Raw genomic sequence first — 22,865 nt, 5'->3', positions numbered from 1 at the left:
CAAATAAATGAAGTTCTTTTTTGAGTACATCTGGCGTTTTGTTTGGCTTTTTTCCCAAAGAAAGAATCTGTCAGTTGAATGATTCATTCAGTACCTGCGGAGCTTCAGTCAAGTTTTCCTCAACTGGTATGCGAGCTCAGGTTTGGTTAGTTTTCATCCCGTTCCTTGTAATTTTCTCATCATCAAAAGGAACTCCTGTTACCCGGTCACCCTCTAGAGTACCAAATCCGACCGGATCTTTAGATAAACGAGGTAAGACCAATTGCATTGCTGTCGTTTATATTTGCTTTCCTATAAGCTCAAAGCTTTTGTTTGGATGATAACTCAGTAATTCTCTATCCCAATGTTGAGTGGTTGAACAAGTGCTCGTGAGACAAAATTCTATTTGTCTAGACCCTTCACATCCGACAAGTTATCAGAGTGTGTAACCTGCGGTCGCGCGATTTCAATACACTGTCCCACAAAAAGACTGTGAAAATAGACAAAAAACGCAAAAGATTGCATGTGGCTACTGATATAGCACAATTTCCATGACATTGAAAAGAACCAGAGTTTGTATAATGATGCTATTCTTTGCTCTTCCATGATGGAAGTGACGCAGGTAATTTGTGTCACATGCAAAACAGAAAACCTACCCTGCTCGCTTAGCAAACTTAGCGCGGGTTCTTTAGGACCGGCATCAGTCGCTGATGGAAATAGTTAAATGCTCGATAAAATTTTCGCACAGCCCCATACTATTGTAAAACAAATCCGTTTTCCTGATGGCAATGTATTGTTTTTGTCATTCTTTTCTCTATCCAAGAACTGAATGCATAATGTAGTATGGGGCTGTGAGGAAATTTTACCAAATGCTCTCTCTTCGAATAAATAAAATATTTCTTTAAAGTTTCCACGATGTGCAGATCGAACCTATTCGATATTTCTGCAAGGAAAAGTCTTGATTAATTACGTGCCGGAGATGCCACTGTGAAGTTATTCTGAGATGTTTATCATCCCCCTTAATGTCACGGCAAGAATAGAAAATCATATCTTCGGATCTACGGGGGATAATTTGTTGATTCCAACGGTTACATGCTCTCTCCTTAAAGAAAAAAAAATTCTTGTAAGTTTTCATGATGCGCCGATCACACCTCTAAAGATATTTCTGTGAAGAAAAGCTTCGTTTTTTCACGCGCTCTCCTGAAATGATTGTGAGATATTATTGTCTTCTGCAGCACTCCAAAACAAACGGTAAGTAGCGTCGGAAATTGGTTGAAGATCGGATTTCTATTGTTACCACTGATCACTCGTTCACTCACTCGCTCATCTCGACAACGTATGTGGCTTCACCTTCACCAAACCGACCGAGACCTTTCAATATACACACTATTCATCTTGCCACCCGCCAGGTGTTAAGAAAGGCTTTCTTAAAGGAGAAGCTGTCAGACTTCTAAGAACAAACTCCTCGGAAAGAAATTTCCAGGAGGCCATGTGTAACTTCAAAACGACTTGAAGCACGTGGTTACCCAAAAAGCCTAATTGAAAAAACGTTATCTGAGGTCTCGTTTGCCGCAAGGCAGTCGACACTTAAAACAACAAAAAAACTAAAGGCAAAATATTGCCTTTTGTGACAGCATACCACCCAGGGGTGAAAAATTTAAAACAAATATTGATGCAAGAATGGAACCTCATCCAAAATCAGCCACTGCTGAAAAAAATTTACAAAACGCCTCCGATTATATCATACAAAAGAGGTAAATCGCTCAAAGACATACTCGTCAGAGCGAAGCTTTAATTAAAGGCTTTTGCGTCGCAAACGTAAAACCACACAGGGGAGTCTGTGTAGGCCTGTCTATGACCTTTTCAGAAAATGACTAATGGATCTTTCAATTTGTAGGGGTACACCAATTATCAGCTGCTTTTTGGCTCTTCGTCAGGCTGTTTCTCTCTAAGGCCCTGGACTGGAGCTCTTTTTGTTTGTTTAAGTGAAAAATCTGTCGACAATTAGTGAAAAATACTATTCCGCTAGTCTAATTTGGCGCGCGATGGCATGCGTTAAGGAAAATCACTGCGTAGCGCTGGTTCGACAATCAATAGGACTTTATCTTTCCGATTTCTTGCGTTTATTTACGATCCATACAATATCCGAACTTTCTACATTCAAACGATCTCGATCTTTCTGTTACAAAATAGTGATTCTATTTATCTGATACAGAATCACTATTTTGTAACAGAAAGATCGAGATTGTTTGAATCTAGAAAGTTCGGATATTGCATGGATCGTAAATAAACTACGTAAAACCAAGATTGAGATTAATTACTCGCGATTTACTAAAATCCTAAGCTATTTCTAGCGCTGTAGTTGTGTCTTCTGTTGTAATTATGTCCTCACACCTAATAACCAATAGAATGCGGTTTTACTTCTTCCAATCAAAGTGCGATGTGATCTGTCTTCTGCGTGTCACTTCTCAACTAGGGGAGAAAAGCAAGGCAAAATTGTTAGAAGACTGTAAAGATTTCCTCGCTCGAAGTTTGAGAACTTCAAAAGGGGTAAATTCTGTGAAATTCATCCTTTAAGTGGAATATATCCTACTGACTTGCCGTAGCCATCTTTACCCCGATTTTCCAATTTGATCAGTGAATTCTAGAAAAACGGGGTAAATTCTGTGAAATTCATCCTTTATGTAATCCTTGGATTATATCCTTCTGACTTGCCATAACTATCTTTACCACGATTTTCGATTTGATCACCGTGTGAATTTGTCATAAACGAGGTAAATTATGACAAACCACCCACAAGAGCAATACATCCTACAGTGATTTATAAACAGTACTAAAAAAAGAACACAAAACAACAACAACAACAACAACAAATATATTGTTTACATTGACAATCCATAGTTTAGGAACCCATGTGTTATATCTTTAACAGCGACATCCAATGTTCAACATCAAAGTCCATTCGTCTGTTATTACAAGAGAACTGATTTTATTTAAACGCAGGAGACTTTGAGGAGGTCCAAGGATAAAATAGACCGACGAACTGTGGTTGCTGATTATTCACCTCTGTCTCTCGGTTGGTGGTTTTTGTTTAGGTGATTGAAAGAGAGGATGGAAAGCGAGCATGGCTCAGGGGATACCGTACTGGCTTTCATGTTATGTACATGTTCATAAGTTTCACGTGAAGAATTTGGTTTTCAAATATCATTGTCTTTCTGATCAGCTTGATTCCACAGGGCGCTCTGTGACAGTATGAAACCACAGGCGGCCCCAGCAAGTACATGAGAAAAGGGCTTTTCTCATGTACGTAGAAAACCTCGAAATATGGGTTCCCTTCAACGTAGTAAGCAGTCAGATAACAAGCAATGCACTGTGGAAGTAAGGTGATGTTTTTTTTGTGAGAATTTGACTTATGTTTTATTCCTTAGAGCGGTCGTAATCCTCATAATTTCTCCATGACTGTTATTTCGTAAGATTATTATCTCACAGCTGGAGCTTGGGCTGCCTGTGTATGAAATATGCGGCCAGCTGTAACAGCTAAAATCAGCGGAACCGCGATAAAATCACAATCTACTACTTTAACTTTTTTTCTAACGGAGGGTTCAATGCGATACAGCAAAAACCTAGAATATTCTTATTAAACAACTGAAGGCCAAACTTCTGTGAATGACGCAGACAAATAATCACAACTGTGACCTCTCAGTCAATCTCACCTCCGGCAGATCAGGATGAAGCGTCAAAAATATATAATTTTATGTCGACGAACCATACTCTATGATCTTTAACTATTAAAGAAAATAAAACAATCGTGATATGACGCCCCATTGTGCTTTTGTCTTAGCTTGTGGGTAAAACGTTGTCATTGGAGTCGCAAGTCGAGCAATGAAGACTGTAAATAAAGCAAGCCTGCAAATAAAGCGTGAACAATGCTTTGGTCGAAAATCGCTTTGTTATTTCCGCGGCAAGTTCTTCTTTCACGTTTGGGTTATAACAACGATGCGATCACACGGTGTTAACGAAGAAACGATAGAACCTCAAGGGAAGTAATGTGTGTGAGAGAGGCCAATGATCTGCGGATAGCAAGTTTTCCTGAAATCGGCAAGAGGTTGTTCATCCGTTGTTACCGGAAAATACTGGTGAAATTTTCTACTTATCCCGACCCCCTTCAATGAGTACTTTTGCTTGAAGACAGAACTACAACGGAGTCTCTCCGAACATTCTTGCTACAAGACTGCAATAACCGTGCTACGCTCAATTATATACACCTAAATCTTAAGTAACTCAACTGTCATCAAACCGCTTAACTACTAAATTAGAAAGTAAAATATCACACCTATACTTACAAAGATTGTTTCGCGGGAAACGAGGCGTTTGAGAGCGAATTTGGGTGGAGTGGGCGGGCGCGCTTATTAAATAGCACAGCAGCAGGACAAAAATCAAAACAACAGATAACTCACAAAGAAAACTCTGCGAGCACATGGAGATAGAAATGAGTGGAATCAGGAGCCCATTACTTTGAGCTCCTGCTGGAGTGGAAAAGAAAGAAATCTTCTGTGCCAAGAGAATATCATTCGATATTCTCTTGCTTTCACTGATTCCGCTGTCGTTGAAGCCTAAAAAATGTTTGGATATTTGAAACCTTTTTTCAGCTCTGTAATAGTTGGCGCAATGCATTTCCATATAACATGACTCTGAATTAGAGCTAATAACAGACGTTGAGTGAACCAGTCAGAGCTCTAGAAATGCAATGTTTGGAGTTGAAACTTAAATAAAAAATGATTTTCGGAGTTTTCATAGCCAGTTAAAACGCTCCTTCATCGCCATCCAATGTTTTAATAATGCTAAATAATATTATCTGGAACAGTTTCAATTTTCCTCCATATTTTTTACAGAGGCATGCAAATTCGACTTTGAAAATGGGCTCCATGGCTGGGAAAAGACTGGCACAGCTTTCAATAACCAGCCGACATACGGTGACAACCCTACAGCTCGGAAACGGGGACAACCTGCCAAACAGCAAGGGGATTGGTGGATTGGGGGTGCCGAAGACAGACCATCAAATGTGTCAAAGGCAGGACTACTGCAAGGAGACAGACCACAGGGAACCATCACTTCGCCTCCCTTTGAAATTATGGGCAGTCTCATTGCATTTCTTATCGGTGGAGGCTGTGATATAAACTCTGTTCGCGCTGAATTGATTGTCAATAACAAGGTAAGAATCATGAATGTAAATACTTTCGAATGAGTAAAACTAAAGAGAAAGAAGGAATCAGAAAAAAATTTTGAGAGAAAAGAGGTTGTGGGCGACTGGGCGTTAGTCACCGTGATATGAAAAAGTGCAACGAGAACGTACTATAAATAATGGTAATAGTAGCGAGTGGAGTTTAATTCGGTCTGTAAACATACCCGTGATTAAGAAAATCGGACGACTGCGAAGAGGGAGTCTGATTTGTCAATCACGAGTATGATTACAGACAAAATTGGACGACACGAAGTCCTGTTACCAATTAATCATAACCATTACAATTTCCCCAAAGAAGAAAAGACAAATACATTTAGGACAAACATCTCTGGAAGAGATCATGTCCAGAGTAAAAATATCATCCATTTTGAAAATTCTCTAGTTTTTATTTTATTTTAGGATAAGTGGTTGTTGGGATGGTTATTGTGACCAATTCTGTGATTGTTGGTTTTAGCTGAGTGGACTTAGTACGATTGGCTGCTTCAACTGACCGATTACAGGCGTCCGTGTTAGAAGATTTTTCTAACATTCTTTGTTCAGTTGATACTTCTGTATTTCCTTTCTTAAAAACTCAATACAACGTGCTTGCTCAGGGACTAACTCTACTCTCTCAAGGAAACTGTTGGTCTCTAGCTTATAAAGGTGACAGTTATCCAGCTGTCAATATTTGACCAACGCCACTATTTCTCTCTTAACTAGCGAATCAAGTTAAGTTACGTGAAACAGATCCCGCATACTAAGTATGTAACTTCAATTTGTTGACTCTTTCCAAAACGACTTTTTACCTAAAATTTCATACTTTTGCGGTTAAGATCGGGAAAAACAAAAACAAGATCGATATTATGAAAATTACAAAGGACCCATTGCATAGATTAGAATTACACTTAAAAAGTTAACTAAGAGAAAATAGCCCTCAAAGTTTTTTTACATAACAACAGAAAAACAGAGAATTCGAGTGAGAAAGAGCGTACCCTAAGTACCGCCCCCAAAAGAACAACCAGCCGTTCATGTAAGTTAACTGATTATAAATTCAGTGCAGGAGATGAAAAGTACAAGTTGTTTACGCCTTTCGTCACCTTTCATACAGAAAGAGGTGTTGAACGTGCTAAATTAAAAAATTAACATGAAATTAATCTGGAAACGAGCCTGAAAAGAATCGGAAGTGTAAGAAGGAGGAATTTCTAGGAACCGATCAAATTACTCTCTTATTCATCAAGTGGATTATCATAAATGAAATACATCTTATAATTACCGAAAGATAATTGATATATTACCGCAAGCTCCAATCACCGTAGAGAGTGAACATCTGCTTTCATGTCAAACTCGCGATGGGAGAATATATATGCCATAATCAAACGGCGTAATGCAAACTTTTGTGAGGTTGAATGAATTTTTTCTCCCAGAAAGAAACAATATAACAGTTACTCTACTAACAAAGTAAGACCGCCATCGAAATAGGAAATTATTAGGCACATTCCCAACACCAAGATAAGAAAGCTTTTATAACGCTTCCAAATAAAATATGTTTTAAGTTTTTCTTTTAACATCTGGTTGCAGCTGACTGGCCAATTACAACTGTAAAAAAATTATTAGTGAAAAATAAAGCAGCTAATGCACCAATTACATTTGAGGCAATGGTAATGGTTATGATTAAAAACTAAACGGCTGAAAAACGGCTTTTTCTTTGTTCTACCATTTAGCAAACACTTTAGCCTCCACATTATTAGAATAGCCTCGGTTGAACTAAGAGAATTCAGAGAGGAGACGGAGGAGATAGCGAACGCTTTTGTAGAAACTAGAAATGTCTGTATTAATCTTGAGTTAAAAAAGACATCTTTACAATCTATCCACGATGCACAGCCCTAGAGGGTTCCTTGTACAAATATGTTATTTCCTCAAGTCTCATTTCCGACCCTGTGACCGCGAGCTTTGGTATTCCAGCTGGTAAATCACTTTGTCCTTTGAAAAAAATTAAATTAAACCTTGCGCCACTAAGACGTTGATTTATGGCTGTTGACGCTCTGTCAAATCTCTTTTATAGTGCGGTGCATCCCATGCACCTTACTGAGTGAGGATTACTTCACTGTTTATACTGCTCCATGGATGATTTTTTTTTTGGCTTTATTACTGGATATACATGTCACATGGATATACATGTTACTAATGCTTGTTCGCCAAATGAACTATTTGAAAGATGTAGAAAATTAATCACAATTTCTTTTTTTCCCGAGTGACTCTTGAGATTACATATTCTCTCAGTTGTTTTGATACTCCTTCGCTCGCTTTTTAGGTTGTGCGAAGAACAACCGGTAAGTGCCATGAAACAATGACCCGTCAATTCTGGTATGTTCGGGACTTTATTGGTCAACTTGCTCAAGTCAAATTGGTTGACTTCAGCTCTCATGGATGGGGTCACATCAACTTTGACGATCTTGAAGGCGACATAACCTGCTCAAACCTGGAAAACACTGGTATTTATTTAGCTTAGGAGGTTTAAAATTCTAAGGTGAATATTATAGGATCAACCTGTGACAATTTTCAAGAAAACCTTTCTGGTATAAATCCATCTTGGAACTAGCTGGAGAAGTAAACTGTTTGGATCAGCTTTCATGAACGATGAAAACTGACTGAGTCAGGTATCCACGGATGATATGTAGTTATTGACAGAATGAGAGGGCTGCACGGGAAAACATTCGCCTGGGTGCGCTCGGTCTGTTTGTCACAACCGAGAACCAAATAAGTGTAAATCATATGAACAGTAAGTCTGGAAATCTTGAGATTATGTTTGAACTTAAATAAGACGCGATTTCAAACAGGAGAACGACGAGCGCTTACCTAAAAGCATTTTAAAACGAAAGCTTTTTCCTTTATTTCCCCTAGTCAGAACAAGAAACTCACTCTTTAACAAAATACTCAACTTTTTCTTTCATTTCTGTTTTATTTTAAGTCTTTGAAACTGAGCCGTGCAGGTGCGGGGTCGGACGGCTTTTCTGGACCGGCTTACGTTAGCCCATCCGGCCTTTCATAAATCAGGTTTAATTATACGCTTTTCTACAGGATTGCGTGGGCTGGGCTTTACGACTGATATCTTAAAAACCGATATCTCTAAAGAAAGCTGTGTGTTCGACTTCGAAGAAGGTATTAATGACTGGCATAGAACCGGTTCAGCGTTTGACAGCCAGCCGACATACGGTGACAACCCGACAGCTCGTAGGAGAGGACATCATGCCAATCAACAAGGGAACTGGTGGATTGGAGGATACGAGAGGCGGCCTTCAAAATCGGCTCCTGCAGGATACGGACAAGGAGACGGGCCACAAGGGACTCTTACGACTCCATCATTCATCATCGGGGGAAAATACATTACATTCTTGATCGGTGGAGGTTGTAACATCAATTCCGTTCGCGCTGAACTGATTATTGATTATGAGGTATAATTCAACTAAAGATCATTCACTGAATCACCTGGTGTTAATGAAAGTTACTTTAAAACGTTTATTTGCTATCGATTTTTGTGACAGAAGGGATTCAGTACTTCTGGACTTCAAGCTTTACTCAGGTTCAGAGTAATATATTAAAGAAACTCGTTCAAGGGCGCATGTCAGTGGAAGAAACAATTGAAACTCGCAAAATACATCGTTGTTCTGTTTCAGGTTGTCAGAAAAGCGACCGGGGAGTGCCACGAGACAATGACCCGTAAATTCTGGGAAGTTGGAGATTTCATTGGCCGAACTGCGCAAGTCAAACTGGTGGACTTTAGCTCTGGAAGCTGGGGTCACATCAACTTTGATGATCTGAGAGGCGACATTACCTGTTCAGCCCCTGAAAACACTGGTACTTATATTTCTGTTAGGTTTAAATCATTTAAACTTCGTTATCCTATGTGTGTCTATCGTGTGGCCACGCAGACCTCTAGACAATATGAATGGTTAGACTAGAATCGGCTTGAAATGATGTACGAGGTTGAAGATACTCTATGCATTTTCTTGGTTGAGGTGAAACCTCTGCGTCACAGGAGACATGCGGCATTGATGTCTTGCATATATCGGAGACTAATTACAAAGTTACATATGCAAAGGTAAAAATTTCTCGTGAACCGAACTCCGTTGGTTTTATAAAAATAGTCTCTTCTAGTTGTTAGGAGCGTCAAAGAGTATTAAGCTCAATTTAACACAAAAGTCAATTGAGTAATAACGGTAGGGAATGTTGTTCCTTTGGTTCATTACACAGATATTCTTGACAAAGCATTATTCAGCTTTGACTTTGAAGAAGGACTTGATGGCTGGGTTAGGACTGGTACAGCATTTGACAACCAGCCGACCTACGGTGATAACCCTACAGCTCGGAACCAAAGACAACCTGCCAACCAACACGGGGACTGGTGGATTGGAGGATACGAGGACCGACCATCGAAGTGGGCCACAGCAGGACGAAGCCAGTTGGATGCACCACAGGGAACTCTTACTTCTCCAACATTTGACATACAGGGAAATTATATTTCGTTTCTGATCGGTGGAGGCTGTGACGTAGACGCCATTCGTGCTGAGTTAATAGTCGATGACAGAGTGAGTAAGACACTTAATTGGTTAAGGTGGGGTTTACCTTGCAGGAATTGATAAAAAATAGGCTGGTGAGCCCAAGTAAGACGACCAGATACCATAGTGGAGACATTTTCCTCCAATCATAGACAGAGTCGGGCGAGAGAATTCTGTTCATCAATAGTTCTTTAAGCTGCTTAAGAAATTCACAGCCCATGATAAATTCGACAACACCAGCAACTCTTTCTGTTCAAATGTGTGCAAGGAATCCTTGCAGTTAAATATAGTTACGTATGCGTTATTGATCAAGCGTGAGGTCAAGATTGCTAGATATTTCCGAGTTCTTTGTTTCTGTGTGTTTTTATGGATTGAGACGAAGTCGAGGTCCATAAAAACCCAAAAAAAGAACTCGGCCAATATCCAGCCATCTTGACCTAACAAGCATGGTCAATAAAGGATTTACAATGTAGCAAAAAGATTCCGCAAAATGGGTAGCTAATGAAAACACAGCCATCTACCATCTTGGATGCCGATCCAGCCATATCCTTAGTTCATTTGTACTACTTGGTGAATAATTCTCTACTCTGATCGGCTGAGTGTGTGCCATAATGCCCCTGTATACTACTAGTGTTAGCAATTATATTGCAAAGTTTAAAAAGCTGTGCCTTCCTCCTTATGTTTTTTCCTTAGCTGAGAGAATCACACCAAAAATACTTTATCTCTTTCAGGTTGTCAGGAATGCAACTGGTAATTGCCACGAGACAATGACACGAAAATTCTGGTATGTTGGAGATCTTCTCGGTCATTTTGCACAAGTGCGTCTGGTCGATTTTAGCTCTGAAGGCTGGGGTCACATCAACTTTGACGATATGAAGGGCGACATAATTTGCACGGGCTCTAATGAAGACATTGACACTTTCCTTTAAGTTTTCGATTAGAAAATGAAAAACAGTCAGAGTATTCCATAAAACGTTATATGATAAATGGATTAAGTTCAAGCAATCAAAGTAAAAAGCTTTATTTTCACCTCTTTAGTTCCTGTTTGTAAACTTGCTTGTTTGTTTCCTTAGTATTTCTCTATTAGACAATGTATCAGGATCGTAAATGTACTGGACTCCGCTGCACTATTACTGAGCTCAAAGCGGGGACGCCATGTTGGTGCCTATCCAAGTGGCCTCAACATGGCGGCCATGAAGCATGACAGGACGGAAAATGCGTGCACTGTAAGTACCTCCCGTTGTCCCCATACAAACCCTTAGAAAAGTTTTCTAAGGCTTTGTATGGGACAAAGGGAGGTACTTACAGTGCACGCATTTTCCGTCCTGTCATGAACGTAATCATTTGTTACCTTTTTTGGCCCCTAAAGTTATTAGTTATCCACCGTGGATAAAAGCACATAGCGATCATTCAGCGATCATAGCGGCCGTGAAGTACCGTAATAATTTGTTGTCTTTTTTGGCCTCTCAAGTAATTAGTTACCATCGTGGATAAAAGCACATAGCAACCATTGCTTCGATCGCAGTTGTAGATTTTGAGTGAACCAGACAAAAGTCCTTTAAATGAACCAGTTCTGATATCAAGACAGCATATCCAACAAAAGTTATCTTTATTCACTTTATGTACTACAGTAGTATTAACGTGGAAATTGTGTAATTGAGAACAATATAAAAAAAATGACTTTTTAGACAAGCACTGAAACATGTTTCTGTTTTTTTAAAATTCAGTTGGTCAGTTACCATACTATTGTCAGGATTTTGAATAAATGTCGCCCTCGTATAAACGCCGCACTCAAATAATGAAAAATTTAATAAACGCTGTGGCGTTTAATCGAATAAATACGGTAATTCCCTGTGCAAAGCGAGCCAAAGAGAAATCTTCAAGCGCCAGACCACTGGTAGGCCCTACCCAGGCTCATTTTGCTGAAGGCCTTAAAGGGTATGTAAACCCAAAAGTGCATGTTTTTCTTAAACTATGTAAAAAGTGCCGTAGAAAACGAATTTGAAATTAGTTTTGTCCAATTCGACTTATTTTAGGAGAAAATCGGCATTTCAACTGAAATTCCATTTCCGGTAAAAACAATAGCGAGAAGTCGTGACGTAAGCGGTGGAACTAAAATATTGCGCAACACATATTCCCCAGTAGAACTGGTGTGGGAGTTCGTGTAAGTAGCGTTAGTTTGGAAGATGTTTTTTCAGAAGATAGCGACTCGAATGCCTTAAGCTTAGTACATGACAGCGATGAGGATAATCCAGAATCTTTAAGAGAGTCTGGGTCACGTCCTTAACAATATGAGCCGCGTAGGGTTCACCGAAGCGATCCGCACGAGGACAGTACAGAACGTGTTGACAGCGATGCGACCGTCTCGGAAACTCAGACTGGTATTTAATTTACTGTGTGATTTATTTGTATTTGATATGAAAATCCAATAAAGCGAGGGTATAATCTAAAAGAATGCAACAGAAATTTTTTTAAACTTGAGCTTCTGAGGGTGTTTTATGCAAAACTATCAAAGGTGCGAGTGTGGAACTTGTCAACCAATGCCGACAACTCATGAAAGTGTTTGTTGTACGGAAATCGGGCAATTGTGGCAAAAAGTAGAGTAGCAAGGGCCTGAAACCCAGATAAGTTGTATTACTGAGCATCCAGGTTTTCAGTCAATTTGCCTTGATTTCTGGGTGCTGGAGACGGCCAATTACGCGTACAGGCAGCAGCAAGGCCAAGATAATCACACCGGAAACGAGTAAGCCAAATGTTTTCTGTTTCATCTGTTTTGTTACATTTTGAGATCGATTTGCTTGAGTTGTTTCTGCCATTGATTTAATAATACAGTACTAAAGCTAGTTGTTTTTCGCTTCTTTTCTGGCAGGAAATTTCGCTAAATTGCCTACAGATAGCTTGTTCGTTGGTGTTGGGGATATCTCGGCAAACACTTCAGGGTCGCTGTGCCATCTTCTGCGGTAAATAATATCCGAAAAAGTTTTCCAGCGGATTTTGGATCGCCTTACACTGAATTAAAACCGCTAAACCTTTGAGAGAAACAAAGGTATATGTTAATGCAGATCTTAGTTATTTGTCTTACAGCACTGGAGGTTGTGCCCGTTCTTTAAGCGATATTTATGTAATGCTTTCCTTCATCTCCGAAGCATTTCCATCGATAAACAAGTTTACCATGTACATTTCCTTGTGTGGCCTTCATAATTATCCAACCCTGTTTGGGTTTGCTTTGATTTGAAATACTGAAAAGATAGTTTTGCAAGCTGAAATTAGGATCTTTTAAGTTATACTCAAAATGATGGATATTGTCCTACTGACCTTTGAATGTATTTTCACTGCTATGAAAACCGTGACACAAATTCTTCTGCTGTTTCTCTGCAGGGTTTCTCAAAGGAAGCACCAAGTGGGGCTGGCATAGATTCCCTTATAGAACATAAGGGTTGATTATGGGATCCTGTATAGAATTATTTGTATCGAACCAACAAAATTCCAAATCAAGTTATTATACACTGACATCAACGAATTCTCTTTCTTTGATACGTGTTTCGAATTCAGGCAAAGATTCAGACAGGTCAGTGTCTTTTATGGGCTCAGCGCTGGCTCCCGAACAACTGGCTTCCCCATAGTCTTTCATTAGATGAGAAAAAAGATGTTTTTGGAGAACCAATAAAGCTATTAATGTTTAATTAACGAAACTTTTTCATGTAAATCGATTTTGTACTGTCTCTGTTAACCTCTAACTTTTGAAGAGCTCAACTTTTCTCAGTTCGGTCGGCCACTTCCGAATCCTCGTCGTCTACCGACTGTATGGGTCGTTTTTATACTTCCGAATAATTTGCTTCTGGTAGGGCCTGAATCGTCGGTACAGCACCAGGAAGAAAAATGACTGCTACAAATAACAGAATGTTCGAACGGCTCGACGGAATCGGCTATTTTCACTTGAGCAAATTTCACAAATTGTCGCCTCAAATTTGCGTCATTTGAAAATATTTGCATTGGATGCCTAGTTTTGTTTAAAATCAGTACAAAACTGGACGGCACAACGTTTTACCATTATGAAAAAATTTAATATATTGAAGCCAACTGTAAGTAAAAAAATCATGACGAGACCAGCAAACAACGGCTGTGGAAAAGACTCCTTCGTGTCTCACGCGATGATAAAACGAGACTTCAGAGGTTCCGACCGTGACGTTACAGGAAAGATGGCGACATTCAAGATGGCGAATGTTTCGAATTTGAAAGAGCTTTTACAAAGTGAAAATGGACTTTTGAGAAAAAAAGAATGGTACCTTTGGTGTACTTGATATATTTACTAAACATCTATGTGAAAAGAAAATGAACGTTTTTTGGGTTTACATGCCCTTTAACTTTATTCGTAGACAAAGAAATGACACGTGTAGACTAGTATTCCCTCCTTTTCGAGCCAATACCGTCACGCGAGTCAAAAAATTTAGGTGTTCACATTCGACTCCAAGAATTTCGTGCAGCGCGTTAACACGAATCACTAATTCTTTTCTCTAGCGCGAAGAACCTCGCCGAAAAGCAGGGGCTGCTCGCAGTCTAGCAATAGCTATGATGAATGCTTCTGGCGCCTCAGTCTGCTCTGGTTGTTTTAAAACCGAAAAACCGCAGCTCATCAACCGTGACTAGACTCTAAAGTTGACAATACCTCGACAAATATCGCCGCTTTTTGACAGATTTCTGGACGATGGCCCATAAAACTTTCGCGTTGTGTGCTCCAAAGTTAAACTCTCTTTCTCTGCAGTCTATACTTTTCAATTTTTTTTTCACGGATTGTTCCTAACAAGGACCTACTCGTAACGGGAGCCCTGAACCTCTCAGGAACGCCACTTCCATTTTTCACGAGCTGCTTACATTATGACAAAAAAGTGGTATGCAAATATCTTTTCTCTATTTTGATTTCCTATGATTAACTATCCACATGGCAATTCAGTTTAAAACAATTGATGTTCAAATTTGCCCTTTCTGAAAAAGTTCTTCTTGGTTCCTTGGTGGCAACTGCGAAAATCCAACGTTTCTCGCGCTTGATGATTATGAATTTTCGCTTAAGCTCTGAAATCGCTCTGTCACAGAATAACTTGAAGGCTAAATATTCATTTAACCACGACATATGGTGTAACGTCTAACAGAAAAAAACACGTTTGAATCAAACTACGTCAATGGCATGAGTCATCACATCAACTTATATTCACTTCGTGGAGATAACACTCTTCAAGACTAAAAACATCTCTCGTTATCATGGGTTATCGAATCTGTTTCTGTTTTATCGTTGCTCTTGTGACTCTTGATTCACTGAAGGGGTCATCAACAAAGAAGAAATGTGGGTTCACACAGGCGGGTTCAGTGAATTTCAATGTTTTGAACCTATGCTTAAAGAGCATACAGCAGACGCTGAAATCTTTGGACCAGCGACTACGTGCCCTGGAGAAACCAAAAGGTACAAATGCATGTTTAAAACTGTTGGGTGTAGCTAGTTCCTAGAAAATAGAGCCTAAAGAATTTTAATCCAGATCAATTTCAAACTCGGGTCGGAAATTTCGGTCTTCTTGCTCAGAACTGTTTCTTATTCGCATCACGTTAGTAAGAGTATTTTGAAAGAGAGTATTTTTGCTGTGGGTGTCCCCGTACAGAGCTCAAGGTTAAAAGTTTAGATCCAGTTATAATTAAATTAGATTATCAGCTGGCATAGGAGCTCTGGTAAGTCACACTGAATTTGAAATTACAGATTTGCGGCCTAATGGCACCCGGTTCACCAGAGCTGCTGTAACTTTGAATCAGGGTTATTGCATAGTTTTGGCCAGATTTAGCAAATTATCAGAGTTATAACAGCTCTGTGCTGATCAAACAACCTAAAGTCGTTAAATTTCTAACGTTTCACAAAGTACCGTCTGAGCTTCAAACTGCATAATTCATCTGAAAAATTACTCATATTGTCGCGGCTCAAGACACGTCTATATAGCCTCTGAATTGCAAGAAGGAAGATATACGAAGCAGGACTAAACCTTTACTTAATTATTTTAAACGTACAATTGTGTAGAAGGCAGAAAGTAAACTGGAAGATAAATTGACTGAACTTGAAATCTCTTTACTATCGAAGTCAAGGCCTGCAGGTTCGACTTTGAACACGGAATAGGGGCCTGGGCTAAAACTGGTACAGTGTTCAATAACCAGCCAACCTACGGTGACAACTCTGCAGCTCGGTACCAAACACCTGCCAATCAGCAGGGGGACTGGTGGATTGGGGGATTCGAGAACAGACCCTCTATATCTTCCCCTAGAGGAAAAGTACAGGGAGACAGGCCACAAGGAACTCTTACCTCCCCAACCTTCAAAATAAATGGCAAGTACATCTCATTTTTGATTGGCGGAGGCTGTGATATCAAAGTGATTCGAGCAGAGTTGATCATCGGTTCGAAGGTAAGAATGCATGAGATAGTTGGAACACTTTTAACTGGCCACGCTGCCTTAATGCCATTGGTAGGTTTTTTTTAAAATTTCTAAGGATAACAACTACAGAGGATTCTAAGATCTTTTAGGGGGAAATTTACGAAGGTAAGGGATTACTAAAATCCTTAAGGATAGGAGAATGAATCTACGAAAAGGAGAGAATGTCAACAAAAAATTGCAATTATCTTTGAATTAATTTTAGGGCAGTTTTCAGTTCTACCCTGCATAGATATCGCTGGCTTGTTCAGGTTGAAACTTGTCTTGAATGGTTATATACTGGATATAGAGATATTTCACAGTTTTTAAGCCTGATAGTTGTCCATTTTTCTCGCGAAATTAATAATCGTAAGTGACGATACTGACTCATTGTAGGAGATTTATCATCCTTTCTCCTTCACCTTAGCTCCACCTATCGTTTTCTAGGTGGTGAAACAAGTCACTGGCAAATGTCATGAGACCATGATTCGAAGGTTCTGGGATGTTGGAGCTTACATTGGCCAAAGTGCGCGCGTCAAACTGGTTGACTTCAGCTCCGGATCATGGGGTCATATTAATTTTGATGATCTCAAGGGCGACATAAGCTGCGAGTAACACTGTTTTCTCGAGCTTAGAGGAGTTCAAATGGAAAAGGGGGGAGTTAAAGGGTAAATTAAGGGTTGTTAAACATCAATGTAGTCCTTTTAAAAATGTGGGAAATAAAGTCATCTAACATGCTAAGTTTTTGTTTGTATTTCATGTTCTTATGATCTTTAAGAAGGAAAAAGCAGCCACAACGCACACGCATTCATTTAAACATTATTGCAATGACACAGCATGATGTGTGAGGATAGTGTGTGTGTGTGTGTGTGTGTGTGTGTGTGGGGGGGGGGGGAGGGGGGGAGGGGGGGCAGAGCTCGTGATTCAACTATCAATAGGAATGTGTAAACGGATATAGCAACCATTTGTTCCTGCTCAATTTTCCATAAGAAAACTGATATTCCATCAAAGAAGTGTGGCCTTCTTCCTTTGTCATTTTATGACACGTACATAGGAGCTAAACTGATCTTTCTTCCCTGTCCTTCCCAGAGCTTTCAAAACTTGTCTAGATAGATGCAATCTGCTGATCCAAATCGAAAGCCGAGTGCAAAGGAAAAATAGAAACGAGCTGCAAAATAAAAAAGTTCCACTGATGGCTTCTTCAATCTTTCAAGCATGTTAGTATGCATTAAGTTTTTTCCTCTTCACAACTTATGTCTCCTCCAAGAAGATCATAGTTGATATGACCCCATCCTTCCGAGCTGTTATCTACCAATCTAACACGGGCTCTTTGACCGATGAAATTCTGAACATCCCAGCTGTTAAGACGCATTGTCTCACTGCAATTTCCGGTCTCATTTCTGACTACCTGCAAAAAAAAAAAAATGATATAGACACTACGTTTACATGTTACATATGACTCAGACAATTTCAGATTCGAAGGGAACGTAAATGTATTAAATCACAGGTTGACTACATTTCAAACGAAACTGGTGCAAAAATAAACTAAATCATCATTGCGTCACGCACTTTCCAGTTTATTGTTTCACGTATTTTAATTCTTTTATTATTTTTTATTAAAATTATTATTATTTATTTCTTTGGGGGGTGGGGGTGGGGTGGTAAGGATGTGGAATGACTTTACTTTAGTCGGTCCGTAATTCATGTTTTACCAGGATTTGGTGGATATGAGATAAATTAAGTTTATGATTGCATTCCTTTTAGAAGTACTATAGATATTATGGGGGTTTTGCAACACAAACCACTACTCCACCTGATCATTAATAACTAACTCTGCTCTTATAGAGTCCATTCTGCAACCCCCACCAATCAGAAAGGTAATGTTGGGGCCAATGATTTTAAACAACGGAGATGTAAGGGTGCCACGTGGCCCGTCCCCTTGAATGCGCCCAGGGGTTGCAGCTTTAGAAGGTCTGTCCTCGTATCCTCCAATCCACCAATCCCCTTGCTGTTTGGCAGGTTCTCGCCTCCGAGCTGTAGGGTTGTCACCGTAGGTCGGCTGGTTATCGAATGTTGTACCAGTCTTTTCCCAGCCATCTTTTCCATCTTCGAAATCGAACTTACAAGCTTTAAAAAAGAGAGATTTAGAAACGAAAGCAGTTACAGCGGTTGTTTTTTTCAAAAAAGAGAAAATGATTGACTGATAAAGCTTAGGTAATGTAAAAATGCTGTGAGGCAATTCGTTCCACACTAATCTTTTGACATGTTTTGAACAAAGGCCATTCCTGAGAGAATAAGATACTGGATATCAATTTAAACCTGATAAAAATTATGCAACAAGATATTTCCTCTACAATTCTTGGCTAGAAATCGTCCGTCTTGCGAGATATAAATGATACATGTTCCTCACGAGTTGCTAAAATTTAAGGTGGGAGCTCATGTTCTGATTTTAATCCCATCGGTAAACGTCCATTACTCTTCAACAAGGTTTCATTGTATAACAGAATGGCAGGGACACGGGAGGTCTCCTCATTGAAACATTTTTCTGCTGCTGATTTAGGTGAATCTGCCAATTACAAATCGTGGTACATCATAATCTCACCATGAGCCTTTACACGCTTCATTTTTGTTTCATGGACTTTCCCCTCGTCCACACTTTACGCTATTGTTAGAAATGATTTCAAAATGCAGGAAAGCGTGTGATATACAAAGCGTCTGCTATAACTAGTCATTACTCTGGAGGTTTTGCAAAGGCATAGGAATAATTCTTCAGACCCTGTTTCTAAAAATAAAATGAAGGTTTGACCACTAAACTTGAAGGCTTACATCAGAGATGGAGTCACTTGGTAGTGGTTTTTCTATAAGGAGTGCATATCTAACCATTGAGATTATGAATTAGTATACAGGTGACCTCGGAGTACATGTAGAAGTAGTGTTCGTCTAATAAGTTAGCACCTTGGCAGCGTGTTCCAGCAAATCCCGCCTTGCAAACACAATGGAAAGAAAGCCCTGCACCATCTTGAACACAGATCCCATTGTTCAGACATGGCTTGCTATGGCATGGAAACTGTAAGTGTAAATAACGACAAGGAGAAAGGATTAAAAGGATTACATACACGTGTATTTCTGTACCATAAAAAGGTTACTATCAGAATTAAATTGGCGAAGTTGCAATTTATAATGAAATAACAAAGACACTGAATAACACCGTCTTTCACCTAAATCAGTTTCAGGCAGTGAACATTTACCATTCTCATTCACATCATCATTGCACAAAAGCATCACACATCGATATTTTTATCTTGGCTGCATGCACGAGGTTTGTCATCATGAATCTAGTTCAACAACTCAGCCTATCATGAATCTCCTACAACTCAGTGGTAGAGGGTTCGAAAACTGCTTGAAAGGTCGTAAGTGCGAGTCCTACAAGAGTTTGTTTCTTTTCCAAGTACGCCTGTGTCATTCACTAAAAAACATCCTATGTTCAATTGATTTCTCTTTTTAAAATTTGTAATCGACTTTAGAGATTTTGGGAGACCATGGTCTCTTCATTTCAAAAGGTAGGTCGCTCTGGAAGTTTCAATGAAAAACTGTAAAGAGGTGTCGTTTCCAAAACGACATGATGGTTAGGTGGTGGATTTACCCAGCAGGGGACCGAGGGTTTTATTGTATGCCCACCTGTCTCAGGGCGAATTTTGTAAATAAAATAAAGAAATAAAGAAATATATAAGGAATACATATTTGTAACTTTATCGATTGATTTAGTTTTATAATATATTGTTACTTTACAAGTACTCAATATAAAATCCATGCACTTGTACAAGTCTACGGTTATCAAAATGTCTAAGATTTTTTTTTTATCATAATTATAAAAGCCCTTTTAATGTTTTCGCAGTCATGGCAATCAACAACTTTAATAGTGCCAAGAGAAATGCAGAACCTACAAGTTGCTTTTTCAAAAAGCGAGTTACTTCAACTAAGAAAAAAGCGTATATTGTATCAACACTTGAGAACAATTTTGAAAGTTCCCTGATACATTGATTAGTTCAGAAATTTTGGCGGAAATCAAACGAATATTTCCTTCAGAACTAATGACAAATTCTTTCGTTTTTCAGCATCAGTTTTCTGTCGAATGTGTTATCCTCTATCCCTAGGATCGATTGAAATTTCAAATCTCCTTAAGGCTCATTATACAGGTCCTATAATGTTAGTTCTTGACTCAAACAATATTTCTTAGTTGATGTATGTCTTCATTCTCATTACCCGTTTGCCTGATAGCGTGCTGTTATTGTGAGTCGAAATCACATATCGGTTACCCTTAGGAATGGAGCGGACAACTATTCTTGGGACTCTGAACGCTAAGGCCAGCTGTCAGCCAATAGACTTATAAAAATAGGCTACAAATTAAATTGTTTATCATGCAAATTTCTACTGCTATCAATATTCCTCGCCTTCTTATTGCTAAACACAGGAAATATTATCTTTTAAAGAAAGTAACGTTGGTTATTTTCATCAAAGGAGAAACCAGAAAAGTAAAAATTTTGCCGAAGATGATTAAAGGGATGATGTGTTTTGCCAATAATTCTATATCTCTATATAATTAATACTTTTGTTGAAACAAGGAATATCAATATTTCATTTCCATGACATATGAATTCTACATAAACCTATGTGGTAAAACAAATATTTGGTAATGATAGAAGCCAAGGCATATTAATAGAGGGTGGAAGTTTACAGTAATAATTATCAAATCGATTCTAGAAGATGAGGAACAGGAAATAAAGGATTGAATTAAACATTTTTGAATGCAGCAAAGCAGAAAGCCTGGAGCGAAAAGTCAAACAATAGAAAAAGAAAAAAGTGGTGGCTTGGAATCAAAATAAACGCTTTTCTCCCTTCAATTAAATTCAGTAATTCCCAGAGTGATTTGCATGAGTTAGGTTTGAATGAATTTATCCCAATATGCATTTTTTTTGGTAAAGAAAGAGCTATTTCTTTAAGCGGACGTTTTGAGCTTCGTTTGAGACGAACCGAAATTAAGCAGTCATGTATAATTAGTTGGCAAAAGCCTACCAGGCCAATTAATAAAAAAAAGTAATTACCCTCTGCGGGTGTTTGTCGTTTCTATAGCTCACAGCATCAGCAATTTCAGCTTTGCGTGAACTGCCCTAAATGTTTATGGTTCAGATATAGTTCGCCTTGCCTGTTCTCCCTAAGAATTCTCTTAAAGCAATGAATTAATCATTTTTGCTGCTACATCGTGTCGAACATATCTGTTTTGAAACCCAGCTTGCGAAGTAACTTACTCTTTGCAAAAATCCCTAAACGTTTGTTTGTAATATCTAATTTTTTTCTATCATCGAAAATAGTTTTCTTGGAGACTGTTACCTTAACGAGTAGGGAGAAAGTAACTCCATCCTCTTCGCGTAAACTCGCGCTTTCGAAAACGGAAGAATAACTGTGCTTGTTCAGTCCACAGGTTCCGGTTTTTCCACTTTGTTCAGGCGCTTTGAAATTCGTAGAAGTACACCATTCTCTCCTTACGCACTTTTGGTTGCATAATAACAAGCTAGCGGACTGAAAACGTTCAACAACGTAGCCATGAAGTCGGTTATTATTCATTGTCATGAAGTAGGCTGAACGAGAGAATACGGAAGATTTTTGGTTTGGAGATACTTCGCCACTTGCCTCTCTTTGAAAGGCTATGAGAATTATTGCGTGTAGAGCCTTCCTCAGCATGGTCAATAGTCACCCCAGTTTGTATATGCCTTTAAGAAACCTGTTACACCTTGAGATGGTTTTGTTTTCACTTTCTATTTGCGGAAATAGAAAAAAAAAATTGCATGGTCTTTGCAAATGCTTAATTGAAATCGAGAGGCACTCGGCTGAATAACACTCCTACACTTCCCCGCCGTCAAACTCAACAACTACGCATGTCTAGTTTGGTTATATTCGATTTTTTTACTTGCGAGACAAAAGCTAATTGACGAAAAAATTATAGTATCAATAGGACAGAATGGCTGATTATCCCTCAGGCTTGCTGAGAAATCGCAATCGGCCATGGTTCCCGCGTGAGTCTGCCAACCCGTTTGAGTGGTGATTGTCAATAGCAAGCCCTATCTGAATTTTGATTTTAACAAGCAATTCAGCAATGGAGATCATCTCAAGACTTGGCTGAACTCGCCTAATTGCGGACTAAAGCTTAATATCAAGTGCATCCTGCGCGAAACCAAATTCAAGAGGCATTCTACGGAATGAACAAAATGTTAACTACAGCCGAGCCAAATGGATCAGAGGGCGCCGGAGCTTATATGCCAAGAGGCAGTGTGAAAATAAAGTGACTTTTAAAAGATACCCGGCCATTGCTCGTACCGGGACCTCTGAATCCGAAGTCCAGCGCATCAACTGGACGTCTATCGTTTTTGGGGGGAGGGGAGGTGAGATAATTTTTTTTTTATCGTAAATTATCAGCATTTATTAAGTCCTAATTAGTTGATTAAACATTCTCATTGGATGCTATTTGTTGGGCAGCTGTTACCGTCAAAAATACATTTATTGTAAATGGTTTAGAATAGACAGAATTGGTGTCATCATCATTTGTAGAACGAAATATACAATATGAAAAGGTGTAGTTAAAACACAAATGGACAACTCCTCTGAAATCGAAT

The 22,865-nt window shown here is 39.1% G+C and overlaps 3 protein-coding genes and 1 pseudogene across 4 annotated transcripts; 3 read left to right on the top strand and 1 right to left on the bottom strand.

Annotated features, from left to right (window-relative positions):
* The first annotated feature begins 54 nt into the window (after positions 1 to 54).
* Positions 55 to 10,793, top strand: LOC113668439 (uncharacterized). Its single transcript, XM_027184339.2, has 7 exons — positions 55 to 252; positions 4,872 to 5,191; positions 7,512 to 7,692; positions 8,279 to 8,652; positions 8,875 to 9,055; positions 9,452 to 9,786; positions 10,488 to 10,793. The coding sequence occupies exons 1-7, from the start codon at positions 129 to 131 to the stop codon at positions 10,683 to 10,685; spliced, it is 1,713 nt and encodes a 570-aa protein (XP_027040140.2). The 5' UTR covers positions 55 to 128; the 3' UTR covers positions 10,686 to 10,793.
* Positions 10,794 to 11,887: 1,094 nt separating this feature from the next.
* Positions 11,888 to 13,441, top strand: LOC149048850 (P2X purinoceptor 7-like; annotated as a pseudogene). The gene is made up of 4 exons (XR_016184744.1): positions 11,888 to 12,137; positions 12,272 to 12,499; positions 12,626 to 12,802; positions 13,135 to 13,441. The product of XR_016184744.1 is annotated as a P2X purinoceptor 7-like (transcript).
* Positions 13,442 to 14,987: 1,546 nt separating this feature from the next.
* Positions 14,988 to 16,938, top strand: LOC149048849 (uncharacterized). The gene is made up of 3 exons (XM_089201524.1): positions 14,988 to 15,211; positions 15,872 to 16,191; positions 16,645 to 16,938. The coding sequence occupies exons 1-3, from the start codon at positions 15,013 to 15,015 to the stop codon at positions 16,810 to 16,812; spliced, it is 687 nt and encodes a 228-aa protein (XP_089057650.1). The 5' UTR covers positions 14,988 to 15,012; the 3' UTR covers positions 16,813 to 16,938.
* On the bottom strand, positions 16,220 to 22,122 carry LOC113668451 (uncharacterized). The gene is made up of 4 exons (XM_089201522.1): positions 21,586 to 22,122; positions 19,153 to 19,264; positions 18,011 to 18,324; positions 16,220 to 17,605 (listed from the first exon to the last, which is right to left on the bottom strand). The coding sequence occupies exons 1-4, from the start codon at positions 21,934 to 21,936 to the stop codon at positions 17,426 to 17,428; spliced, it is 957 nt and encodes a 318-aa protein (XP_089057648.1). The 5' UTR covers positions 21,937 to 22,122; the 3' UTR covers positions 16,220 to 17,425.
* Positions 22,123 to 22,865: the final 743 nt, after the last annotated feature.

The sequence above is a fragment of the Pocillopora damicornis genome, chromosome 3, assembly GCF_964200805.1.
Source record: "Pocillopora damicornis chromosome 3, jaPocDami1.2, whole genome shotgun sequence".
Lineage (NCBI taxonomy): Eukaryota > Metazoa > Cnidaria > Anthozoa > Scleractinia > Pocilloporidae > Pocillopora > Pocillopora damicornis.
The sequence above is the reverse complement of the archived record's forward strand: the minus strand, read 5'-3'. Positions and strand labels throughout refer to the sequence as shown.